We start from the raw sequence: 27,814 nt of genomic DNA, 5'->3' as shown, positions 1-27,814 counted from the left end.
GCGTGAGTCCCGAAGGGAGGCGCGACGAGGGCTGGAGGCTGCGGCCACGGCCATGTGAGAGGGGCTGCCCCGCCGCGGTTCGGCGGACGGCGGACGCCGGGCGGGCGGGGGGCTGGGCCGGGGGCGGGGTGCGCCCGGGGGCGGGGAGGGCCGAGCGGAGGGAGGGCCGATGCCGCCGCCGGCTCTTCCCGGTCGAGGGTTATATAGCGCGGAGCGTGGAGCCCGCTCAGAGGCGGCCGGGAGCGCTCCGACTTGCAAGCGGCGCTGCGCTGTGGAGCCCGGTGCCCAATTGACAGCCGTGGGGAGTGCAGGGCAGGGGACCCGAGACCGCGGGGGCAACTGCAAGCCGTTGGGCAGCGCTCGACTGCGCCGAGCGAGTCTCCCCTTCGCGGCGCTCCCGCTGCCCCGCACCCCACTCTCCCACCCTTTCGCAACTTGGGTCAAGTTGACAACTCCCGCGGCGGTCGGCGGGCCCGTGCGGTCTCCGCTGCGCGCCCCTCCCCCGGGGTGAGAGGGAGCCGCCGCGCCGGCTCCGGGGACACTCGGACGGCGGCGGCTTGGCCATGAGGGCAGCGCGCGCCGCCTAAGTCGCGGCTGTCACCGCCGCTGCAGCGGGACCGACCGGCCGGCCGGCCGGGCGCTGCGGGACGGGCAGGCAACCGCCGGCAGGAGGCGCCGAGCCGGGCGGCTGCCGCGGCGGGCACAGCCCGGGGGCCACCGCGCCGAGCCCGGGCGGGAGTGTCCCCGCGCAAGCAGGGAACGGCGCCGCGCACTCCAGCCCGGAGGGTACCTCGAGGGAGGGCGCGGGGCGCAGCCTTCTGCTCTCGGCGGCTCTGACAAACACCCCGGGGGCCGGGAGCCCGGCTGCCCTGCGCCGGGTGGGCGCGGACGCGGACGCTGGACTCGTGCGCGGTTCCGGGCGTCGCGATGAACATCGTGATAGAGTTCTTCGTGGTCACTTTCAAAGTGCTCTGGGCGTTCGTGCTGGCCGCGGCGCGCTGGCTGGTGCGGCCCAAGGAGAAGAGCGTGGCGGGCCAGGTGTGCCTCATCACGGGCGCCGGCAGCGGCCTGGGCCGCCTCTTCGCGCTTGAGTTCGCCCGGCGCCGGGCACTGCTGGTGCTTTGGGACATCAACACCCAGAGCAACGAGGAGACGGCGGGCATGGTGCGCCACATCTACCGCGACCTGGAGGCGGCCGACGCCGCGGCGCTGCAAGGTAACTCGGACCTGCGCGGGATCAAGCCTCTCCCCAACCCCCGAGGCGTCTCCGGGAGGGCCCGAAACCCCACTGTCTGGGTGAGCCCCTCTTGCAAGGAAGAGAAGCAACCCCTCGTCTCCTGCGAGTGGAATTTGCCCCGTGAGAAAGGAGCACGGTCACCTCTGTCTTAGAAGGGGTGGGGAAGGTGTGCCGAACCCTTGTCTTCCCGGAGGTCCTGGGGGAAGAATGTCGGGCTTCCTAAACCCTCTGAGGATAGCGAAGGCAGAGCGAACTTGCTAGCACAGGTTTGAATTATAAAGAAATGCCTCCCTCCGGTTTGCGATGGGGCAATGAAGTGTCTGGGAAGTTATTCTCAGACTCGACTGATGAACGTATCTATATTATTACCGTGGTCTGAATCGCCGAGGCTGCGGCAGCATTGATGATTTCACTGTAAGTTTAGCCACAAGAAAATAATTAACATTGTTTCACCAGGGACAAGTAAGTGCTTTAGTTACATACTCAGCCTCATTGAAAGATAGCCTAACTTTCAAAGAGCTTGGAATATTTAAGCCTCATTGTAAATTTATTTCATGTTTTTGATAACCTCAGGAAATCTGCCTCACGGTTTATTTATTAAATAACCTGAATCTGAGATTTTTTTTTTTTTTTAAGCCGAAGTGGAGACCATAACCAACCATAAATATTGGTCTAGGAGATTTGGTAATGGCTCTTACTCTTTGATAAAATTTTTCATTTCCAGATAAAACATTGAACTATACCGGGAAGATTAACTTGAGACACCACCCCTCCCCCATATCGATCATTTTTTTCACTAAAACTATTGGCACCTGCCTTTTAGGTTAGAAAATCAAAGGTCAAGAATGTTACATTTTCAACAGTGGTATGGAGAGGTAGCAAATACAGATTATTGTGCTCCCTGTTAAAACCTAAAAGAGAAAAGGTATTCAGAAACCAGGAAAGAGAATTTTGGTTTTTAAATTGAGATCTTATGTGGTAAAATTGCATATTTACCTGTAAGTTTCATTTATGTGAGGTGCTTCTTAGGAGATCTTAGCTATTCCAGTTAGAACAAACCAGTGAGCTCCATTCTTTCATGAGAAACTTTAGGTTCATTTCTTGGCTTTGGATGACTTCAGACTGTTAACTGCAGTTTTGATTTGTGAGCCTGAAGGAGAGTTTCCATTTTGAGGGTGCCAGTACTAAAAGAGTAAAAGCCGGTTCTGGCCACCGTTCCTCAAAAAAGAGGAGTGTGTAGTGTTTGTGTTTGGGAGGAGGGGGGTGTTACTCTCTGGGCTGAGATCAGTTTTTTCCAGGTGTCTTTAGCTCCAGGAAGCTGTTCCCATGAGGTCTGACTTGTATCGGGCTTGTCACAATTACATGATTTTCCCCTAAGCAAAGCTATCCGGTAAATTGCTGTAATTCCCAAAGACTTTTGGGGGAGGAAGGCAGCTGTAAGTTCAGTCATTGGCAAGCCTCAGGGTGTTAGAAATTTGAAGCTCACTGTAGTATTTTTGTTTTGTGTGATCTTTGTCCTACTGATTGCCATGTGACTCACATTTTGCATCCCCCACTCCCTTCTCTGTTCCATTTTCCCCCCTTCATCTGGACTTCTGAGGACAGCTGGAAATGGTGAGGAAGAAATTCTGCCCCACTGTAACTTGCAGGTTTTTACCTACACCTGTGATGTGGGAAAGAGGGAAAATGTCTACCTGACTGCAGAAAGGGTCCGCAAGGAGGTCGGCGAGGTCTCAGTCCTGGTCAATAATGCTGGAGTGGTCTCTGGGCATCACCTTCTGGAATGTCCTGATGAGCTCATTGAGAGAACCATGATGGTCAATTGCCACGCACACTTCTGGGTAAATATAAACATCCTTGTTTTTACTACTAGGCCCTCCTCAATGAGAAGGTTGGGAAGGAGCAGACTTCAGTACCAGCCTGAAAGACACCTGTACTGTTTCACTGCAAAGCTGCTTTCTAATTTGTTATTTCCCCGTGGTGAATTACACTGCATTGCCAGTTACTATCAAATAATTATTTTCTACCCTATCCCATGCAGTCTTTCTGAAGAGGGTGAAGGACTGAACATTTTGAACTAGTTTTGAAAGATTGCCATAAAAATAACAAGAGGGAGCATAAAACCCTGGGTTTGTTTATTTTACTTTCTGTTGAGTTTGTAAAACATTGGTTGTTCTTATGAATTCCTGAAGTCAGAGTTTAGGCTTCCAAATTACTGCTCAGCCGCATTTTAGAAAGTGCCAGAGATTCTGAGATCAGCATTTGTGGTCCACTGGGAGTGGTCAGGCCACCCTAGCAGTCACTTAACATCCTTTGACCATCCACAGGGTCTGTGGCCTTGTCCTGATGGAGTACATGTCAGAACTTTCTCAGCTTACAGGATGCCTCTTTTAGAAGAACAGAGGTCACCCTGCTAGGACCACAGAGTCACTATATGAGGGACAGGAGGACTGTGAGAGGGAACAAGGGACTTAAACCATATCAGCTTCTAGCCATCGGAGCTCCTATAGCATCTAAGGATGAGGGGGAAGGAGGGCCTTCTTGCTCTGGGGACCTAACAGATCCCCGTCTTTTTACCTAAACTTTAGTAATGGAAGGTGTGAAGCTCTCCCCTATAATTCTGCACTGTGGACCTTCTTTATTCTCTTTTTCCCCCACAGTAATACCCGTTTACTTTTGTAGACATGTAAGAGCCAATAAAGAAAGGGTAAGGAGATAGGAAATTTCGTTTTGTATTTTCTATAGGCGGATTAGTCTTCTAATGGAACACCACAAAGAACTGTTTCTTCTAAATAGGTCACATTAAACCTCCTTAATTTTTTAGCAACTGCCTACAAACTTAATCTGGCTTTAGAAGTATTTATTCAAATGTGGTTCCTTGAACATCAGACCATTTCTCGGATCCTGAAAGAAGCTTACTTCAATGTTTTATTTTAAAACATGATCTTTATTTAATTCATTTTCAAACCTCTAGAAATGAACACACATGTGGTGTGAGCTAACTCATATGAATGCTTTAAATGAGTAAGGAGATTACCAAATGCAGTTTGGTGGGATTTAAGTGTGCTTGTGCACATGGGCATGTGCATAGGTGTGAGAGAAAGAGTGTATGTGTGTGTGTGTGTGTTGTGTGCATTGGGGGTGGGGAACTGAATAAAAGTCCTTGCTGCCATGGGGTGCATAAGAACAAGTGGCAAGTGGCAAGGGGGTGGATCAGGTGAGTAAAGACTGGTAGAAATGAATTAATTTGGCATTATGGTTTATCAAGAATCTTACGTTTTTATAATTCTGAGTAAAACAACCACCGTTTGAAATAAGACATATGTCAATTGCAGATGGACCTGTAGTTTTCAGAGTAGAATGGTAAGGATGAAGCTGCCTTAGAAGCTCCAGTTGCTCTCAGTCAAGTTGTCATCTTTAAATAGATACACAGCCATTGGTAGGCTGGCTAGTTGTGAACCGCCAATACCAGGACTGTTCTTTTCCAATAACCTTTGATTGAGACGATCCTGGGTTTCTGAACTGTAAACTTTTACCTATACTGTGCTCTAAAGTTTAGTGATCTTGCTTGCTTTCTCTGTATGATTATTTTGCCGGATAATAAAATTTCAAACATAACCACACTTTTAAATCTGCAGTTAAATACCTCAAGAGGAAAGCAGCCTCTCTTCGCTAGACATTCTGTAAAATGAGAGCTAATTGAGAGTGTGTTAAACACAGAAAAATCCATAGCTTTGGCTTTGAAAATGCACATCAATTGATGAACTGTGCCTTAACATTAGACTACTTTCTAACCTAAGGAGAAAATTGAATCAAATCTCCAATAGAAGAATGATTGTGGAATTGAACCCATATACTAAGGAGGAACATACCACCTTCCCAGAGTCCTTACTCTGCTTTGAGATGTTGCTTAACTACAGAATTTAGGGAGTTCTTGGAAGCCTTGACGGTAATGACGTCACTTCATATTAAAATATGGGAGGCTCCTGAATTCTCCAGCTGTTTTTCCCCTAAGCATCTAAACTTAAGAATTTATTTTCAATATTGAGTCAGAAAATTCATTTTAGAGTTGGAATTTCTGACTTCTTGCCGAGCCTTATAAACCCTTTAAGAAATTGAGATCTAGCAACTAAAATTTAGAAGAAGGCTTACTATAATTTTTACAGTGATTTGGCAGGGGGTGGGGTGGGAGGTGGGGGGTGTTAGATGATGTAAGAGCTACCTGAATTCAGCTTCCCTTCCAGTAGTCCTCTTAGGCAAAAATGTCTGACAACCGTCTAAAGATATATTAGCATGTGTTGTTTTCCTTCCAAAGGAAATAACCAGTGTGTCTTTTTACTGTATCTGGGTGGGGAGAAGAAGTTGCCCCATACATTTTATTTAAAAAGTAGATCAGCTGAGCAGAGAGTCGTTTAGTCATTTGAACGATTAGTCTTGAGCCAGACTTGTAAGTAGCAGCAACTGTCTGTTTTCATAAAATACTGAATGGTATGTTGATCCTGACCCAGCATTAAAGTCCTATGCAATGAGATAGAAAACCTTGTGGACTTCCACTGAAAAACTGTGGGCCCCCTACTTAAAATCCCTTCTACTACTGCCTCTGCCTTCAAGACCTTCTTCCTCCATTCCGGTACATTTTAAGGCCTAGCACAAGTTCTTAATACAATCTTCCCTCCCCATTCCAGCCCTTTTCCTGGCATTTTCTAATATTAGAGCTGCAAGGATCCTTAGAGATCATCGTGTCCATCCCTTGTTTTCTGATGAAGCTGCAGTTAAATGGCTTGTCTAAAGCTTTCTCTCTTCTTGCCATTAATGTCTTGCAGCATCTGTTCATTCTCACCCTTTGTGGCATAGTATGTGCTCTTTGGTTTGTTTATTTATTTATTTATATGCATCGTGCCCTGAAATTCCAAAATAGATGGCAAACTGTCTGAGGGCAGTTTGTTCTATCCTTCCTATTTGTTTTCCCCTGCTCGGAATAGGACTCCACTCCTAAGATTCAATGAACATGCAGTAAATGAGTGTTCAATAGGCTTGACTTCTGTTTAAAAATTCAGAAGATTACCTACTCAGGATGCTCATGGGGCCTGTCTGCTGAAATTTCGAAAGGTAAGCCTTATGGTGGACTGACTAACGCTGTGCAAGATTGAGGAGACCTCAAAATGGGGCTGGCTCACATTCATAATGGTTTGTATCTCCTTTTGTTTTGCTACATAACTTTTCCACTCTCCCTGCCCCACCCGGGTGCTCACATTTACTACAGTATATTAAATCTGCTCATGGGTGCCAGGCTAGCAACTTGAGAAGGCCGGTGTTGATAACCCAGTTGGAAACAAGCTCAAATTGAATATGTGGCAACCATTCCTACCTGTAATTCCCTTCTTGGTTCTGAACCTCATACGGTTTATTTCCCTGCACATTGAAAGTTTTTGCTGTGCTCGGCATTATCCTACCCAGCCCTCCGGTCTGCTGTGATGTTCCCACCTTCCAGGATTCTTCTATCACCAGCATTTCTCCTAGGAACCTTCTCTTGGTCGCCCGTCAAGAAGTGATAGGTTTGGGGTAGACTCCAGTCAGTATAATCTGTTGTGCAATATTCTCATCAGGGTCCGTGCAAGACCAAGGAGAGCATGTGCAACACAATGCACTTTAATGTTGCCCTAATCCTAGCAACAATTCACTTAGGCCCTTTCTGTGGCTCCATGGAATACGAAAGCTGGAAAATACCTTGCTCATCTGTGAAACACGGCAAGTCGGCCTCCATACAGGAATTGCAAGCCTGTATTTTCCTCAGAACATGAATATTGCTTCACTTGTTATTTTTTAAGAGGAGTAGAATCTTAGCCTGCCATTTTTACAAGACAGAGTTTATCTGTAGATCATTTTTGGCCCAAGAGCTGCACTTGGCCTTTATACGTGAGCAGCAAATTGATCCCTGATTAACCAAAAGGGGGAAGCAAAAGCATTTAACTCAGGCCTTTTATGTTCTGAAGAAATTTTGCATGGTAAAGGGCTAAATCTGTCAAATAGCAAGTCGGTAATTTACTTCTATTGATATGGTAGTCAGACAAGATAATTGGTAGTTAATTAATAGACCACTTAACTTAAAAGGTTTCACAGTTTTAAAATACTAATTACTGAATTAGGCATTTATCTATATCCAAATGTCTAAAGTCTATTTAGTTAAAATCCATCCAGGAAAAGTAAAAGCCCACCAGCTAGATCTGAGTAATGTAGCACTTAAAGACATTAGTGCTATGGTAGTACCTAATATCTCATGAATGGTCCCTAATCATTCATGTTTAAGTTTCTATTTGATTTACTGGTTTTTAATCTCAAGTGCTGTATTGTTCTCTGGTTAGAGAAACCTAGTTTTTTGTTCGAGGTCTCTTAGATTTAGAATTTTTAAAAAATCATTTCTAAAGTATTCATATAAAACTCTTCGGCCAGTTTTTCTTCCTTCAAACCATAATTTTAAGAATTGTTATACAATATATTTTATAAAGTAATATTTTCCTATCTTAAGGTAGCTACTAAGAAGTTGGAATTCATGGCCAGTTTTTAAGTCTGTACTAGAACTGGCTTCTGTTGCTAAATAAATATCATAAGCTTAAAAATCAAATGTTTGAGCTTCAGGAAGACTTTATTTCAACTGAACTGTAAATTGACTTGGGTAAGCATACTTTATCTTATTAATTCTTGTGGTCCCATTTAAAAACATCTCTCAGGTAGCAATCACTTGGATACTTGGGACTGTATCCCTAACATATTCCTATCCCTAACATTTCATAGCCTTGCTTCCTAATACAAAATAAGATCACGTGCCCCTTAAGCCTCGAGTTTCTATATTTGGTATGTTATGTGGTAGGCCCAAATTGCTTCTATTGCTGCTAGAAATCAACATCTGTGGTGTGTTCAAATGTCACTTTACATAACTGGTATGAGCAGGGCACCATCCTATAAAAATCCTTGCAGCATCTTTGATGTGTGTTCGAATCTGTGTCCAGATACGTCAGTGGTTTAGAAAATATTGCTAAGTGAACAAGATCATATGAAGAAATTGCAGTGCCCCCCCCCCGTTGCCAGTGAGCAGCTTGATCTTTCTACAGAATGTGATCCTATTAACCATCTCTTAAATTCCAGTCTTTAGTTTCCACGATAAGCCCTCTTTCTCCTGCTTCTCTTCTGTCTTCCCAAGTCGTCCTGGCCCCCCTACTTCTGAGATGTAATTACTAGTATTACATGCTCAAACCTCTTCTCACTTTGTAACTCTAGCGGGGTAATCTGTTTATTTCAGTAGCTTCATCTAATTTCTGAGACAGTTCCCAAGTTCACACAGCTGTTTTGGCTGTTCCCGTAATTCCTAAAATCAATAAGTCTCAAAACTGAACTAACTCCTTTTTGCCTCTTCTTTAGTACCCTGGTCTGGCCAGGGCCAGGTTTGGGAACATCAGCAGTATCTTTAATTCTCCATCCTGCCCACATTCATGGGTCCTGACTCTTCTGTTGCTGCCATGTACTTTGATCCCCTCCTTCTCAGTCCCGTGTCCTCCCCTGTGCTTCCGTTGCCTCTTGTCTGGACTTTGGAATGAGTGTCTGAACTTCTTTCCCTGTTCCCAGATTTTGCTCTTCAACCTATGATTATCTAAGCAGACTTGAATTTGCTATGTGTGTGCTTAAGGACTATGCTGACAAGAACCTACTCCAAACCTTTGGTTGACTGTATTGTTCACAGCATGAAGTCCAGGCTCATTAACATGGCAGCTTAGATCTTCTAAAGCTGATTTCCACCTGCCTTCCAAATTCATCGCCTATTATGTCTCCTGGTCAGCCCTAAACTCCTGCTGGGCTAGACACCCTGTGCCCCTGATGGAGCCCTATGCACTCAGCTGTTCCGCCATCTGAGACCTGTCTTACTGGGAGACAAAAGCAGATGAACAGTTTAAACAAAATGTATCACTCCTTCTGGGAAGGAAAAAAATATTCAAAGTACTTTCATGTTGACTTAATAGTATCTTCACAGATTAAAGAGGCGGTCCTTGTAGAATAGTTTAAGTCCTGGTTCAAGGAATGGCCCACTCTTGCTTGCTTATGTGCTATTTATCTCTATTCCTTGAAGCAAATTTGATGTTTGGTCTTTTCTCCCTTGTTATTTCTATATCTAGGACTTCATCCATTATCTGTAGATAACATAATAGAAATTAATCTATAGGACACGTCAAAGTAGAAGGCGTTATTTAACCTGGGCTAACACTGATTGAATAGCTTTTTCAGAAAGGCTGAATGGAGGAATGTTCCCTGGGTGGGGCCCTCAGCCATTTATTGCAGGATTGGGTCACAGGGCCTAGAGAAGAGCTACAAGCCCATGGCCAAACACGTAACTGCTCTCATTCTCCGGATTTATTCTCTGCCCTTAGGTTTGTTTTCACCCTAGCCATTTTCAGATTTTTAAGATCTTTGGCAAATTCTAGTGAATTGACTTTAGTTAACTTGAAGTTTAATAACCTCATTTGGGACTTAGAATAATTTTTTGAAGTAGGAAACCCCTTGTATGTTGACTAGCTAAAATTTAAATTTAAAAAAAATGTAGGAACACCCCCCTTTTATTAAGCTCCTTTAGTTAAGGAATATTAATAACAGACTCATCTAAGCTTTCTGTTCTGTTTAACTAAAATTAAGCCTCATTCAATTATGATAAGTAGCCAGTTTGCCTCCATTTAATCCAGATACCGGCCTATATGGACAGATGTGTAGATGACATGTTTATTTGCTTGTTTTAGAATGCCCAATGAATAATAAGGCTCGTGACTCTGGTGCAGTTATAGCCAACAGGCTGAAAAAAGCCCTTTTGAGCCACACTATTAAGTCCCAAATACCCAGGATGTTTTTGGAACCCCAAATTGTACTATGCTGAATTTCCACTAGGGGGTGTCCCAACAGGGTGGATTTGTATCTTATTTCCTTCTGCACTCACAAGCAGTAATTTTCCTAAGATAAAGGGCCTTTTGTAGCTAATCTTTGGAGTATGACAAACTCTGATAGTCCTTAAGAAACAGGGAACTACTCCCTGTATCAAATGAATGAGTTAAATCCAATGTTTTGAGCCTGGAACTCTGGGGATCAGATTAAAGTGTGTTAATCTCTCTCTGTTTAATTAGTGATTTTTTTTTTTTTTAATCTTAGAAGTTACTATAGGAGTTAGCTATTCACAGAACTAACCCTTTTTTATAGTTTCTGTTAACTGACCTAAGAAGTTCCTTTTAGGCTGTGACCTCTTTTGTAAGCATAATGGGAAATTAACCCAGAGGATGGAATCTTGTAATTCTTTCTTTGAAAATACCAAGTGGACAGGTAGAGCATACAGCCAATCCTGTGGTAGGGCAGCCTTAGCGAAGTTCCCTGTGTTGTGACCTAACACTGTTAAGATACCACTGAGCAGAATAAAGGTTGTCGGAGCATGGCCTTGGGATTTAATCATGATTACCCTGACACATTTGGCCAGCCAGTCAGTCCCCGTCCGCCTGGGTTTGCAGGCTTACACCATCCCAGCACTGGAGGGTATGCCTTTCAACATGAGGAATGCTAACATCGTTTACTTGATCTTACCCAGCATGGCCCTTTCTTGAATTCCTTTTTCTTTTTACTTTATTTGTCAATTCTCTTAAAAACTCAAGTTCACACCTGTCAGGGACCATTTTCCTAAATGCTCTGCAACTAAAATTAAGTGAACCACGGGGAAAAATTGAATATCCTCTCATAATGATCATAAAACTTTCAACACTGCAGCAAATGCTGCTAGAATATTTAACAAGTGAGGGCAATTACTGCCGCAACCTTGAGTGCTGTCAAATTAGCCCAACTGACAAGCCACTTACAATGAGTTCACATTCGGAAACAAAACATTACTTGGTCTGTGAAACTTTCAAAGATCACACAAAGTTATGTGTGAAAGATGGCAACTGTGTTAATGTTGTAAAGGTTGTTTTTTGTTGTCATTGTGTGTTTTTGTTTTTGTTTTTTTGGTTTTTTTGGTTGTAGGCTTTTTTGTTTATTGGTTTGGGGAAACTGTAGTGTTTCTCATTTGCTACTTGCATAAAATGTGAATTTCTTGCCTTTCTTTCAAATAGCTTGGTACTGGAATTTTTAAATATTAACAAGGTTCAGCTCCTTGGTGTTATTCTAAACAATGGGGCTCAAAATAACACTTCCCAAATCAGTGTAACTGGGAAAATATTTGTGGTGTAACTTATGTAAGCACATGGGTATTTTGAGGACAAGTGAAACTTAAAATTCAAAGCCTGAATTTTCCCACCTGCAAATTGCACTTAACGTACTGCCCCCTACTGATTTCTCAAGGATTTTTAAAAATGGGATAGTTCTACAGTCTCTTGAAAAAAAGAAATACCAGGTCAAAATACATTATCTTAAAATAGTTCTGTACCACCTTTTAGTATTATGTCTGCCAGACTTTTCTCTGCCAAACGTTATTAATTTATATTTTAAAACCACTGTTGTCTACTCCTAGTAAAAGAGGACTAAAGGAGGGATTAGAGAAGAGGTGTCACGGAAAGCGTTTTTGTTTCCCAGCATCGTCTAGGATTCTGGGTGAAAGGGGTCGGGGCAGCCGAAGCAGATGCTCAGCACTATGGTTTTTGAGGCCGCTTCTGGTGGTCAGGTGGTGGGTTTCTGCCGGAAGCGTGGTCTGGTGCTGCCTGGAGGGCAGGGAGGCCTGGGAGCCATACAAAGGAAGAACCAGGAATTGCAGGAACTTGAAGAAACAACATAACCAAAAATAGATAGCACTTATAACCAAAAGAGCCTATAAATATATGCTTAATGAGCCTGGAGTGCATTTACCAGTACTTTTATATAGCACTTAAATTTTACAGACCCTTTCATAAACACTCTTCTCTCATTTGAGCCTCAAAGCAACTCTGAATTAAGTAGAGCCATTATCCCCATTTTTATGGATGAGGAAACAAATGAGAGAGGTTATAGGAATTGCCTACGGTCACCCCTGGGGAAAGAAGAAGCTAGGATTCAGTCCCTCATCCTAGGACTTTAGTTTAGAATCTCTACAAATACTCACCCGAGCTACATGTTCAAAGCTAGTAGATTTTCCTGTGAGTCACTTACGCTTTTGCCCTTTGGTATAATTAAAGAATCCACCTTCAAATGTTGATTTTTTTTTTTAAACTAGCATAGTTCATTTAACAATGACTAATGGACCCTAGCTTCATATCATCAGAAAGTTTGCTCTATAAATTATACAAGAATGTGAAATTCTAGACCAAAGAACCAATACCACACTAGAATTTTATTACTAAAGGCCAGTTCAAGTGTTTTTCTGTGCTATTTCTGTAATTTTCCATGGTTCACATCTGAGATGGTTACTTCATTGAGATGACTGTAGGATATTCTTGGTCACTTAGCTTCCTTGCTTTTCCTAATTCACATGTCAGCACTGAGAAGCTGGACACAAAAAGTAGCGAATAAACACGGCACTTCAACAAGATTTGGCTGCGCAAATTTCTATTAACACTTGGTGCCAAAATGTCAGTAACAGGATGGTTTTAGTTTTTTGGTTTTTGTTGTGATTTTTTTTAAAGCTTATCTCCCTAGAAAATGTAAAAGCTTTATTCTGTTACATAATAATCTTAAGGGATTAGAATTCCAGAAAACTCCATAAGCTTTGCATTTTAGAAATGCTAATCATGGATTTTCAAAATGAGGCAGTTTTGCCCCATTGATGGCATCCAGACTTACAAACCCAAGCATCTGATTTGTAAAGGGCTAATTTTTTTCCTAGGTGTGATTTCCTCACAGGCTTACCAAAGCATGACATTTCCAGAAAGTTAAATGAGAAAAACGAAACAGGTAAAGGCTGAGGCTGAAAGACCTTGTCTTGAAAGCTGAGCCTTCAAAACCTCTGTGGATGTGGGGAGAGGATTTTGACACCTTCTCTGTCTGTGTTTGTGAGCTTGTTCTAATGGCTATGGGGGTGACTTAGTCCCTTTACACTGCCGGAACAGAACGCCAGACACTGGGTGCGTTACTGACAACAGAAATTTATGTCTCACTATTCTGGAGGTTGGAAGTTCCAGAAGATGAGGGTGCCAAGCAGATTCGGTCTCTAGGGAGGACCTACTTGGTTGGTAGACAGCTGTCTGCTGAAACCTCACATGGCAGAAGGGGTGAGGGATCTCTCTGGGGCAAAGAGCGCTGATCCCATTCCTGGGGGCTCCCAAAGCCCCCCCCCAACTCCATCACAATGAGCATTAGATTTCAACATGAATTGTGGCGACACAAGCATTCAAATGACAGCAGAGGGCCTTGCTGGTGCTGAAAATGGATCCACGGCAAATACACAGAGAAGCCGTCTGTAAACGCCCTCATAGTTGTCTGTAGAAGGCTCTGGGCAAGCATGTTTGGTTTGAACCAACCTTATCTTAAAAACATTGTTGGGGAAACGGTGTGGGGAGTGAAGAGTGGGGCTTCCCAGCCTCTGATATCCTGGTTCAGAGAACACCGGTAGGCTAAAGGGTAGTGAAATCTTGCAGTTTTGCTGAGCTTCTGGGAGAAATTGATCTGAAGCCACTTGAGGTTTAAAGTGGATTCCCCATGTCACATGTCACCCTAGAACCTTGTACTCAGCCTGCATTCCAGGGCAGTGGTGACAGCAGCAGCACCTGTCAGGCTACACGATAGGGAAGCGGACTCTCAGGCCCCCTCCCAGACCTACTGGATCAAAATCTGTATTTGATTCCAGATCCCAGGTGGTTCTCTGGCACATCACATTTTGAAGAGGAACTGGTCTTGAATGTGCATTTTCCTTTCCACTTTCTCAATATTCTCCTTCCTGCGGCCTTTTTGTTTTTCTTTCCTGAGCTAATCAGCCCTTTAGGAATCTTGTAGACAAGAAAAATGCCAGACCACACACTCTGTTCAAATCCTAGTCTAGGTTTATTTATTTATTTATTTTGTTTGGATTCCGGTCCAGTGTCAAAAAAGGAAGGGTGCAGGTGCTATCTTGTTCACTCTTCCCCTTGGTGACTGTGCCCGGAGTGGAGTTTCCAAAGCCACAAGCATCATGAAAGAAAGTCAAGACCCTTCAGGGAAGAGATACATTCTTCCCACCCAGGAAGTAAGTTACCACCTTGCCTATTGTGTAGGCACTTGCCCTTCCTCCACTCTTGGCCCTGGGGTATCATTGGCTTCCAGTGTTGACTGACGGAGAGCATGGTGTCTCATCCACTTGTGATACCTAAGGGGAAGTCTTCCTTTTTAGTTTTCACAATTTAATAATGTTTTAGGTGGGTTAGCCAGAATTGTGATTGACAAGTGATTACTGCTGTCTTTTAATCCACTTTAGTCTTCTTCTCCGAATCAGCAATTATTACCCTTGAAGATATTTCTTAATTTCGTTGTGGAGTGGTAGTTCAAAGGCATGAACATATAACCTAGAGCTGATGGGCTTTTGAGCCCAAATTTAAGTTGTGAGGTTTTTTTTTAAAAAGCCCAGGATGCCTTCCAAACCTAGAAAAATAATCATTACATTACAAGAACTTAGAAAAGTTCTTAGAAAACAAGAACTAAAGCTTAGAAAAAATCATCACTGGACTGTATGGAACTTGATTTGCTACCGTGCATTTCTTTCAGAGGTTCACAAAGCTTTCTCTTTAACAGTGCCTGATACAATATACGTACCCTTTAGACTCATATGTAATGAGTAAATTCTGTGTTGCTACCATGCAAGCTTAAGAATAAAATAAGTTTTCAGGAGTAACCTCTTGATTATATCTTTATCTTTATATTTCATTTAGGTAAAGATTTTAATTTTTTAAAGACTCCGCAGTAAGCAAACTAGGAAGCGAGGGAGAGGTTACACTATTGAGACATATGAAATACAAAGGATGACGGAAGGTGATCATGAGGACATTGTTGGGTAAAGCTGTTGGAATGGGGGCAGGAGGGACAAAGGAGTCCTGCCCCTTCAGATAGCCTGAGCACTGGCCGAGCCTGTGTGCGGTGTTTATGCCTCACGGAAGTGGTTACTAGTCACTGGAGCAGAACTGAAGCCTCTGCCCTTTGGAAGATCTGTCTTTATTACAGTTTCTGAGATGTGATTTGAGTCTAGGGCAAAACAAAGGGATTAATGACAAAATGTTGTTTAGCAGACTATTTGGCTGCAATTTTGTGGGTTATTTCATTATTCTATAAAGCATTATTAAATAGGGAAAGGACCCTGAGCTTGAAGGAGATCATGGAACACTACTTTGATCATCTAGGACTCAGCCAGGGGGAGGGTCTGGGAAAATAGCACTTCAAAAACTGTGTTCAGCATTTAGTTTCTTTGAACATTCTGAGCTTCTGTGAACTCAAATGAAACACAGAAAAAGGATTATTTTGCAGAGAATGTATAATTTCATTAATATGTAAGAGGCATGAATTCAAGTTACATTATTTTAAGAGGCACAGTCATGACATCATATAAATGTTTAATGAACAGATTTTTACTGCTCACCAGCTGCTGGCCTCTATACTAATGGAACTGACACCTTGCTGAGTCATTTACGAGAGTCTTATGCAAGGTATACCACAGTGTTACAACTTGTATTTCCAACGCGTGGTAGGAATCTAAGAGAATTATTGGACATAAGTCATCGTAACATTTTTGAACAAATGGAGAACCTCCTCTTTTTGTCTCACAGATGAGTTAAAAATCAGGACTGAAAGAGGTCAAGTAACAAGGATGGACAGTTGATTGGCAGCTGGGACCATGTGGTTTTTGGACTCCAAAAACCAGTGTCCTTTCCAGACAGATTGAGTTTTAAGTCACCTCCTTTCCAGTATTTCTGCATAGCAAACTCTAAAACGCAAGGGAATGTTGGTGTCTGAGTGGCTGCCTTGGGCTAGATTCATCCTGTGCTTTAGCAGTGGGAAGGCAAGTTAATGAAGCATTTATTTTTGCTGAATAACTAATGGTGTCATCATCTAGGTGTTCATTTGAAAAGCCTCGCTCTTTTATTAGCTTCTTGGTTGCAGGGCAACTGGAGGAGTGTACTAGTGCATGTGTGTTAAGCATTAACTGCTGATGCCTTCAAATGTTAAACTAATCCCTGTAGCCTCAAAATAATAGAAGGATGGTAGATGTCACATTGGTAAGAACTCGGGAGTTAGGACACACTCTTTAGTTTCTTCTAGGTGGCTAAAGACAGAGCAGTGTGTGTCAAGCTGCTAAGAGACTTTGATGAACATTTTGTGAAGTCTGAGGGAGCAGTTCCAGGCTTTACTGTCTTGGGGGCTCTGTTGCATGATTTGTTGGGAGAATTTTCCGTCTCTACAAACACACCCAACTAGGAGAAAAGGGGAAAAAGCTGTCATTCAGTTCCATGAATTTCAGAATTTGTGCTGTCAAGTCCAACTAAAATACTTCAAGTCAGTATCTTGTTAGCAAGTATAGATTTAGTTTTTAATTCCTAATTAAAGATAATTTTATAGTGAAAAATTTTAACTATCACGTTCTGGCATCAAAGTGAAATTTCTTAGATTTGGCAGTCAGTGTGTTTACTAAGCAGATAACCTTTAGATCTATAGAAGTAAGAGTATTTATTTAGCCATACATTCCTTTCTCGGGGTAGCTTGTGGGGGTATGTCACCATTTTACCATCTTTAAACATGCTAACGATTTCTCCTCCTCACCTTTTTGACACCGTTCGCTGTATTTGCACAGCTCCTTCGACAGTTTGTACTAAATGAAATCCCAGTTTTCCAGGAGCAGTGACTTAGTGTTCGGAGAAGAGTGCCACCAGATGTCATTTTAGCCTTGTAAATAAGCAGTATGTTCCTTTGTGATTCTATAAAGATAAGTTACTCTGGTAGCAACGGAGGCAGAAGGAGCAAAACACCAACTAGAATTGTTGGACCACCTGGAGAGGTGCTAAGAGGATGTCCAGTTATATGTTCTTTGTTCAGTGGAGTCTTAATTGTTGTTTTCGGTTTGGGGTTTTTTCCCTCAAATTGTTTATATACTACTGTTATTTGGAGATTCTGAAAATCCTTATACATCAGAAAACGATGATATATGTGTTGATGGTGTTAATCCTTTTCCCATCATAATGTGATTTCTGGCCCTCCTTAGAAACCAAAATCTCCTGTTTCTTGGGTGTTCAAATGAGAGAGAAACATTTTAAAAGAATTCTTTTTAAAAGATGGCTTTTCTGGAATTGACCAGAGACAGTTATGCAAACACACAACAATACGGTATGTGGCCTTTTTCTTCAAGAAATTAACATGGCTTTTTCATGGTGTCCATTAACCTGGAATCGCTTACAAATACAGAGAACACATTCTGGGTGTTTTAGCTACACCTTTAAAATGTCATCAGTCTCGAACATTTCAAAAACCAGACTTTGCCGGATACCACATTTCTTCACATTCTCTTTTGTTTAACTTTCAGCTAATTAGCCCTGACAGTGCAGCTGCAGGCCCTGCATCCCAGTGTGTCATTAAGAGCACAGAGAATGATCTGGGGGTTTACAACTGTTGGAAGTTAATTTGGCGTAAACCTAACTTTCAAAGATTTCTCGAGATAGGACATGTCATGTCTATGTCCAGTCACACTTCTGTTTCAGAAATTCTTGTTTATATTATAAATATGACCTTTACAGTTATCTTTCAAAGTGCCCAGGGCTTTGAAGAGGAACCCTGAGGAGCTATAGTGACATTAGACTTACGTAGGTTTCATAAGAACGTCAGGGTCCATGTCAATGTCCTCCCCCCACTCCTCCTTTTTTTCTTTTTAGTCACATAGCAACCCTGTCAGCTGGTGGCCGATTATGGTATCGGAGTCTTGTGATAAAATTACTCATGGGTATGCAAAGGTCCATCTCCACACTTTTTAGCCAGAGTTCATTATTGAGAGTGGTCTCTTTTTCCAGATAAAATGATCCCTAGGTCCATTCCAACTTCAAATTCTCCCATTGGCCATACCCAGTTAGTGCATATGGGTTGCTGACTCTGAGACACCCTGGATCAAGAGTCAGCCATCTCTTCCTGAAGAAGAACTACAAGGCTTCCTCTGTTTCACAGACATTTGAACAAAAAGACATAGCGATGGAGCACTTCTCTGGCTCAGGTTAAGCATCTAACTAACCTTGCCAGCCACCAAACTCCATACTTTAGACATCCTTGTACTAAGTGGTCACTTATGATCCAAGTAATCCTTCCTTATAGTGGGGACGACACAGCAGTCCAGGTGTTCAGTCAGAGATCTGAGTTTCCTCTTTCAGATTCACTAATGGCAGCACACGCGGGGATTTATACTTAAGCCATTTGGGTGTACTCTTAGATTTGCCCTTGATGTTCCTTTAATGACTCTTCGAGACAAAGTTAAAGATCACGAACCTTAGCTTGAACTGACTGGTGTCATGGCAACTAGCACTTCACCTTTCACTGGTCCCCATCTCGTACATGTTACAATATTTGTGCGCATTAATAATTCATTGCAAAGTGCCAGATTTCTTTGTGCTGTCAAACTGTGTCAGGGACAGAATATGCTGTATCTCAGATGTCATCTACCAGACTGTTGAGGGCAAGAGTAATTAGAAAAGAAAACTAGTCAGGTTACTTGGGAAGATTCCTGAAAATATGATGCTTTCTAGCCACTCATTTACAGCATTTTCCCTGTAAAGTAAGGGATAGAATTAGTGTTGATCAAAGTTTATTTGGTAATGTGCCCCAGACATTAGGCAGGACTTGGGGCTGTGGAAATAAGGCACGAACAGTAATTGCTTGCCTCCATTCAGGCAGCAAAGGAAAATGATTAACAGCCTTCGTGCTCAGTCACATGGGTCAGGCTCCAGCGTCAGCCCTGAAACCCCAAGTTTAAAAAAAAAAAAAAAAAAAAAAAAACAATGGTCCTGATGTGAATGGTCTTATCCCTGGCTTGCCTTTGCCTGGCACATGGGAGCTGAGTGTTTGAGCCCAGCCTTAGAAGACGATTCTGGGTTCCCTGCCTGACCCTGGCCTTGGATAGTTTTTTTCACCTCCCAATTTCCTGAACCTTGTTGGTTGTGCTCAACATGGATAGCAGTTGTTGTGATTGTAGTATTAGACCTATGATCGGTGTGCTTCCTAAATAAAGAAAATAGGCCTTTGTCTTAGGATGGAGAAAATGCAAGAAGACATTGGATTTCATTTGTACAGCAGGCTGTGTTTGTCCCTGATTATGCACAGAAATCACATATTTTAAACTAGACACTGACCTGCCACCTTTTTTTTTTTTAATTCTTCCTCTCTGCAGAAAGCTTTATATTAAAGCACACCTGTGTCACAGTCTACTAGTTACTCAAAGTGAAGCCTATTTCGCTGAAAAATGTTTACAACCCACATTTGGGGAAGATTTTGGTCACTTAGCCATATTTAGATTCTTTTGTTTCTCTTTTTCTTTTTAATATAAAACCAGTAGCTTGAATGTCCCTCCAGACTACTTGGAAGGAGAGCAAGGGGGTGAGGAAAGCAAGCCCAAGTCACATTTTTTAGAACAAGCAGCCAGAGCACCCTGTGCATAAACTAGAGCTCTTATACTGGATACACCAATTTAACACGGTTCAGTGCTGGAAAGTGTGAATTCTGCTTAGAGACAGCCACAAAACCAGCTCCTATTCTAGCCATCATTGCTTGGCCACATCATTAAACAGTACCTACATGTAATAGATGTTCAAGAAATAATCGCTGAAGGAGGAAGTTAATACCACAGACTAATTTCAGGACAAGGGGAGGGGTCATTAATCAGTTTCAGAACCATGCAACAAATTAAACTTAAAAAACAGCTAGGAACTTGTTAATCTTCTATCACCTACCTTTATGTGGTGCTGGGGATCTGGATTAGTCATTTAGGACCTGCGGGCAACAGCATTGCACAGGAGTCGGGGTGGGGGGGGAGGTCATTAGTGCCAGTCCGCTCGGGTGTCCGTGTGTTTCCAGCCAGGGCCAGCCGCCAGCTAGCAAGTGGTCACTGGCAATGTGAACAAACAGGGTCAGGGATTAAGCAGCAAATTCTTACCGGTGTTGTATATTGTGTGTAATTTCTTAGGATTTAATATTGAGACTCCTCACTTAAGAACTTAACGGTAGGATCCTTTGTACTAAATCTATCCCTGTCTTCCAAGACTAGGCAAACTCTGAATACTGAGAAATGCTCTCTGAGTCGCATCACGAACACATTTTATATTTTTCTAGCTAATCTGGGAACAATCATAACCAGCTACTTAAAAGAAGCCTTACAGACTTGGTTACTTAAGGATATGTTTTCTTATTTAGATTGGAATGTATATCTTTCTTTATGATATTACCTTATTGCAGTTCTGTGATATCATAGCCATATATAAGCCGGAGAGCCAAAAATTGAACATATAAGCAATCACCCGAAGGACCAGGTCTTGCCTTTTTTGGCTACCAAGCACACCAAAATAATAATTACTCTTCCTAACTACCCTAACCATTCCCACTTACTGCTGCAAAGAAGTAAAATCCGGCTGAACGTGTGTCTCTCTTCCATCCAGCAGCAAGCCAGGTCTCTGAAGTTCACAAGGAACATTGTTCACATTCACTCCTTCACTGTACCCTTCACAGGGCGATAGTGCTCCCACGATCTTTGAAAGAATAATCATTGTCTTCCAGCTTAGTCTGAGGCAGCCAGGCAAATACATCTAAAACAATCAATCAAAATATCTCAAAACATGTAATTGTATGTTACAGGGAATGGTCCTGACCATATGTCTTAAAGAAATACAAACAAAGTCAAGGTGGTGCAGAATGATATAAAGGTTCCACACCTTCAGTAGAGAATTATTTGGAAGCTCTTGTGACATAAGCATGTTGAAAAGCGCAGGAGGCTTTGTAAACATGTGATTAATATTATACTTCAAATTACGTGGGAGGGCATTGGAAGATTGTCAGAGAGGAGATGAGTTCACAGGTAAAACCTGGTGGGTGAGAATAAGTGTGCTCTGGGTGACCACAGTGAGGGCACCCAGACAAAGGATATGATTTGGGGGGGGGGTCGTTGCATGATGATCAGGAGTCAGACTGCGGAAGACCTTGGGATACTTCGCAGCCATTCATCTGGCATCTGTGTGCATCACGGATTGGAATGCAGAGAAACTTCAAAAGAAATGGAATGACTGTTTTTGATCTTGTACGTGCAAAAGTTATTGTAACAAATTAGATATTTATGCAAAAATTCAGTGATCCCTCAGCCAGGAAATCCTCAGAAAAGGGTATGCAAGCCTCCTTTAAGTCCACTGTGTATTGTTTGGGTTCTTTTAACTTCATAAATCATGGGGAAGCTGTGTTGGCAGTGGGATATAACTCAACAGTAGACAGATTGCTCTTTGCTGCTTTCTTTTAAGAAGCAGGTTATAAAACTGTTGGGAGCCTGGTAGAGTAGTTAATAGATCATCTTAAGCAATTTGAAGTAATTTTTTTTTTTTTTTAAATACAGCCTTGTGTCTTAAAGGCAAAAGAGCCAGAGGGGGAAGAAAGAGTTTATTGAATAAGAAATCAGTGCCTGGGTCTATTGCCCTGTAAGTGCCATGTGCTCAGCTACACTGAGTGGCGGGTCACCTGCTTCTGTGGACAAGTCACTGCCCTATAAGCCCCCCAGGGGAATGTGGTCATTTAGAATGCTGTAAGCTCCTGTCGGTTAGCACAGGACACATTTCTCATGATGAGCATCCTGTACTTTCATCTTGCATTTTTACATCCTGAAATACTTTACCTCCTGCTAGTGCGCTTTGGTGAAGCTTTGGATGCTGGAAGATGGTGCTGGAAGATCTCTTCATTCGCAGGTCCCTTCCTGTTTAGACATAGCCGTAAGGTAGACATTAATGCAAGGCACTTACTCCCGGGTAAGCTGGAGGTCCCTCACAGACGCTGAGATAGCCGTGTTAAAGTGTCAGGAGCATGAAAAGATCCCTGACCTGGGAGTAGTTTAGATTAGCAGATAACTATCACTTGAAAGGTGATAAAGAGCCTTCGACTGATGGCTTTCTTTTCATCTCTGGCGCTTGTCCCCAAAAGCTCTTGTGTTACAAGTCTGGTTGGTCACGGCTTCTAATAGGCCTGCCACACCGATGATACGGTGTTATGCTAACCAGACACTCAGAGGATCTACTCTTTTAGTAAATGTATAAGATCTTGAAACAAGTCGGAAAATGTACCATTATGTGGGTAAAACGGATTTTATCATGTGGCTAGAACATAGCGTAGGGTTGGTTTATAAATGAAATTCACAGTGTCTGTTCTAATCCTTGACTCTACTCTTCTTTCAGACCACAAAGGCTTTCCTTCCTACCATGCTGGAGATTAATCATGGTCATATTGTGACAGTTGCAAGTTCCTTGGGATTGTTCAGTACTGCCGGAGTTGAGGTTTGTGAGATATAAATTTCCTTCAGTCAGTCGGTGTATCTCCTGATGTGGACACCGAAATCCTCCAAAGAGTACTGCCGCCCACACATTCGTGAAAGCACTCGTTCCACCTGTGTGCCGTGTGTGGAATGTTAGTAACCAGGGCCAGCTGTTGGGAGTGCACCTCTAGTATCTTCCGCCATAAAATCACTTACACTAGCTTGACAAAGCCACAGCAGCAGGAAAAGTAGGTGGACTGGCCCTCGCTATGCCCCATTTTCAGTAGCAGTTTTGCTTGATGGTGGTGGGGAGGCACAGGGTCAAGAATGAAACCGTGGAGGGCAGTGGCAGTGCCCTGGGAAACAGACACGTGAGGCCAGAGCTTGACATCCTGTTTGGGTCGACTTGCCAAAAGTGAACTGTTTGTATCCATTCATCAGAGGAGATGGTTATGGCAGATGTGAGGTGTCTGGCTTTGTTAAGTTTGCAGAACTGGGCTTAATCAACCCCATTCTTCACCATATTCCAAAAATAAGGTGTTTGTATGTGTATCGTTCTGTTTGTCCTCTGGTGCCTCCAGCATAAAACTGAAAACCTGATCCCCATGCAAATACACAAAAGGACACAGACTAAATGGCTTCCACATTCTGCATTTCCATTCCTACATCTAAGGTGGGGTAAGGGATAAGAACTTTCTGTACCATGTGTTCTTAGATTAAAGTCTGGCTTAAGTTTACAAGGTGTACTTACCATTTCCATTTTCACTTTACCCTAAAGAGAAAATCAGATCCTAACAACTTATAACTAAGCTAGGTTCACCTTTGCTCTCCTGGCATTAATTAGACAAACTGGATTTTCATTCTCCTTTACTGAACAAGAGACAATTTGTAAATTTTCCAGACACTTCAAAGTGAACCTCTCTCCATTTTTAGCTCCCGCTTGTTAGCTTTTATAGAATTCCTTTGTGGTAACTTCCCCAAAGTAATATGATACTCGGTCGATGTGGCAAAAAGTGTTAGTCTGTTTCTGCTGTTGCTTTGAAAATATTATTTCTGCACTGAACCACATCAGATATCTGTCTTTGAAAATGCTTTCCTTTTCTTTGCTTAGTCACCTGTAACCTTCTGTATCAAACATGTAACCAGAGTACTAGGATCAGGGAAGCTTGGGTTTGGTCAGTGTGGTGTGGGATCTGTGCACATACTTAGTGTTTCTGTTCTCTCTCTAACTCAGGATTATTGTGCCAGTAAATTTGGAGTGGTGGGTTTTCATGAATCCCTGAGCCATGAGTTAAAGGCTGCTGAAAAGGATGGAATTAAAACAACGTTGGTTTGCCCTTACCTTGTAGACACGGGCATGTTCCGAGGCTGCCGAATCAGGTAAGTAAAAACCTGTCTTATTACTGATAAACTTTTTTTGAAGCGCTTTTTTTCCCATCTTGGAGGAATATGTAGAATTATACCTTGCACCTTAACTATCATTTGACAACTAAACCTGTTAATTCATTGGTCAAGGTTTGTAAAATTCAGGTGAATAAGATTAATAAGCAAGGTTCTGATACCTCACTGATACTAACGCGAGGAAGTCAGTCTAGAAGCATCAGACAGGAAGTGGCCTCTCTGTACCTTCAAAGGAGGAAACATAAATACCCAGGGTCTCCCTTGGAAGCTACTTCCTTAGGAGTTATTTTGTTTCTTTAGTATTGGTGTTGGTAAATGAATGTGGCTTTGATTTGGATATGAAACAATGTGACTGTCACAAAAGAGTAAGCCTTTCTTCTAAAAAGACCTTTGAATATTGCCCTCCAGATTTGGGAGCTTTCTTTTTGCAGAGTATACGTAGGCAGATTCACTATAAAAGAATGAGAAGAACTATTTCGATTTACTAAAAACAAAATAAAATACCCACACACTTTGAAAGGAGGCATGTGGGAATATAAATGTCAGGCCACGTCTGACTTGAACTAGCAGAGTAAACAAAACCACGAATCGTTAAAAGGATACTTGTAAAGACATGCTTACTTTGAGATTCTTTGCTTGGATGAGTTTGAACGGCAAGGGAAGATAACCGAACCAGTTCCCCGTTGTTCAGGGCCATTCTGAACACATCCCGAAGCTGGCCACGCTGTGAAGTAGGTGGAGCTTGATTTGAGTTATTCCATTGTCCGGCTGGCTTTACGTCTGGACTGGGAATGGACTCAAGCTCTGCCTCTTTTCCCGAGCATGCAGATGTGTGTGTGTGTGTGTATGTGTGTGTGTGTTTCTTTCATCTTATATACTTAGGAACCAATTGCCTAGGGTCTAAGGAGCCCTGTTTCCTATTTAGCTGTTTCCTATTTAGCATCATGGCAGGTGTCCAAAGCTGTGGTGGGACAATGGAAAGTGAAAGGCATAAATTATACTATTAGGTTATGTCAGTGTGTCGTGTAATGAATTCAGCTGAAGGTAGGATTGTCTATATGCTCTTCATTTCAGAGACCCCTGAGAGAAAATGCCTTGGTTTTCCCTCTTGGGGCATCCAGGAAAGTATACAGCTGACTTATTTCACTCAGAAAATTTATGCCAATGTTACACACCATCATTCTAACAACGCTTAGCACTAAAAGTTTGGCATTGTGTTTGGGTTTACTGTTTGTTATGCCAAATGTCCTCTCCTATTAAGAAAAATAGAGGGGTGCCTTGGTGGCTCAGTGGGTTAAAGCCTCTGCCTTTGGCTGGGATCATGATCTTAGGGTCCTGGGATTGAGCCCCACATCAGGCTCTCTGCTTGGTGGGGAGTCTGCTTCCCTTCCTCTCTCTCTGCCTGCCTCTCTGCCTACTTGTGATCTCTGTCTGGCAAATAAATAAATAAAATCTTTTAAAAAAAATAATAAAAAATAAAATAATATGAAAAATAATATGAATATTTTTAAAACATTATCTCACTTTACAGAAGAGCAGACCAATTTTGCTTTTTTTTTTTTAACCTGTTTTCTAGACTATGCAAATAAAATATATTCAGAGTAGGAAAATTTGGAAAATACAGAAAAAACACAATGCAGGGAACAAAATGGGTCTGAGATCCTGACACTTAGATAACCTCACTGGTAATGGTTGGATGTCTATTCCTGCTTTGTCTTCCCTGAGTCTTCCCTGCTTTGTGTTAATTCTTCATTTCATTTTGTGAATATTTAACTTTCAGGAAGGAAATTGAGCCTTTTCTGCCCCCACTGAAGCCTGATTACTGTGTGAAGCAGGCCATGAAGGCCATCCTCACGGACCAGCCCATGATCTGCACCCCCCGCCTCATGTACATCGTGACTTTCATGAAGAGGTAACTGTGCGGGTTCCTTCCTGGGTTGGGCCTACCCCAGGACTACCGCCAGCCAGTGCGCACTTGCTCACAGACCCCTTTCTCGTTTCAGCATCCTCCCTTTTGAAGCAGTTGTGTGCATGTATCGGTTCCTAGGAGCAGACAAGTGTATGTACCCGTTCATTGCTCAGAGAAAACAAGCCACAAACAATAATGAAGCGAAAAATGGCATCTGAGGATCTTTTTTGTACGGAATATCGTTTCTATCAGAAGACGATCCGGGTGTTTCAGTCCGACACACATCAGCATTACTGACAGTCTCTGGATTCTAAACCCACGTCGACTTTTTTTTTTTTTAATCAACTTTAAAAAATAAATAAATGAAGTGCAAATTAACCGACTAGAAGACTTGGAAACGGGATCAGCAAAAGTGAGCTTATGTTGTTGCCAACAGGGTCCTTTGAGGCAGAACCCTGAAACCTGTCCTATCTTTTAGACAAGCACTGTGTGACATCTCCAGGCTACCATTATTTTTCTTAAAGAGCAGAAAGCCTAGAGGTGGGAATGACAGTGTGTTTCACCTGTGTGGTTGTTTTTTTTTTTTAATATCCGTAGAGTTTATTAATTCTTGTAATTAAACTCTAGCCAATTGACACCCTTGCGACTTCAAGGACTGCTAGTGCTATATTTTCTCATGTTTTCTAAGTTTCAGTTTTGCAAAGCCCATGGGGCTACTTGTGGTGTTTGTGTGTACAGCTCTTTTAAAAAAGGAATTTTGAAATCTCCATCAATTTGAAGTAAATGATATTTGATTATTACAGTAACGGGATCAGGTCTCTTTCTTAAAGTCATAAGGACTAAAGTGTTAGCTGAATTTTTAATTTTGTCTCTGAAATCTTTCCTTAAAGCTCTATTTCTCTGGAGACCTACTTATCCACAAAGGTCATACATTTTCTACCTGTGAATTTTGCTGCATACAGAAAGTGCCCTTTCCTCAGGAAGTTGCTGTGTTTCATTTCTTTGAATGGACTTTTATCTAGAATACATAGCATCTCTGCAAAGGAACAGTTTCTAAAAATGGGAACTTCTGCATTAAAAAAAGGTCCCCATTTTTGTGCCAACTATGATTAGTGAGGGGGAAAAATCATATTCTATGGAGTACGTATTGGAAGGGTGTAAAGATTCTTTTGAAAGTTTTATTCACATTGTAGAACAGCAATTGACATTTTTACAGTATTTTTTTGTAAAGCAAACTATTTTGTGCCTTGAATTTGGTAAATGTGTATTAGTGAAATGTTGTTAAAGTGGACTTCTACCTCTGTATCTAAATGTATGCCATCCACTTGTAAATTACTATAAACTATTATGTGATTGCTTTTTTTTTTTTTTAGAATGTCTTGTTTAAATAGCAACCAATGTTTAAGGCTATTAAAAGTAAGCCATCTTTTACTAATTAATTGGGAAGTTTTATAAAGGACTGATTAAATTTAAAGAATTAACTTACATGCCACTGACTGTGTGATTACTAGTGATCAGCAATATTCTAGAGAAAATCATTGCATTCCTATCAGACCTTAAAGAAAAAAACTGTTTGAATGGGATAATGTTCAGGAACAGCCATTAACAATTAGGGTGCCATACACTCAAATTTCCTTTGTTACCATACACTTTGATGAGATACTTTATCAGGGGCTTATTAACCCTGAAAGTGGGAAAATAGCATCTCATTACCTCTGTGAGTTTGCACCACAGATCAGATCAGCACTGTAATCACTTAACGGGAAAGTCCTGCTCACTGTGAATGTCCCTGACGCTGGTCTTAAGGAATCACTTCATTTATGTTTGAATTTCTCTAAAAAGAGAAATGATAACC

The 27,814-nt window shown here is 42.2% G+C and overlaps 1 protein-coding gene across 1 annotated transcript; it reads left to right on the top strand.

Moving 5' to 3' along the window:
* Nucleotides 1–215: 215 nt before the first annotated feature.
* RDH10 (retinol dehydrogenase 10) lies at nucleotides 216–27,444 on the top strand. The gene is made up of 6 exons (XM_044245459.1): nucleotides 216–1,216; nucleotides 2,843–3,078; nucleotides 22,573–22,671; nucleotides 23,884–24,029; nucleotides 25,831–25,962; nucleotides 26,054–27,444. Exons 1-6 carry the CDS (start codon nucleotides 928–930, stop codon nucleotides 26,175–26,177), a joined length of 1,026 nt encoding a protein of 341 aa, XP_044101394.1. The 5' UTR covers nucleotides 216–927; the 3' UTR covers nucleotides 26,178–27,444.
* The last annotated feature ends 370 nt before the right edge of the window (nucleotides 27,445–27,814 follow it).

Source organism: Neovison vison, chromosome 4 (assembly GCF_020171115.1).
Source record: "Neovison vison isolate M4711 chromosome 4, ASM_NN_V1, whole genome shotgun sequence".
In the NCBI taxonomy this organism is placed as follows: Eukaryota; Metazoa; Chordata; class Mammalia; order Carnivora; family Mustelidae; genus Neogale; species Neogale vison.
This window is presented reverse-complemented; position numbering and strand designations above follow the sequence as displayed.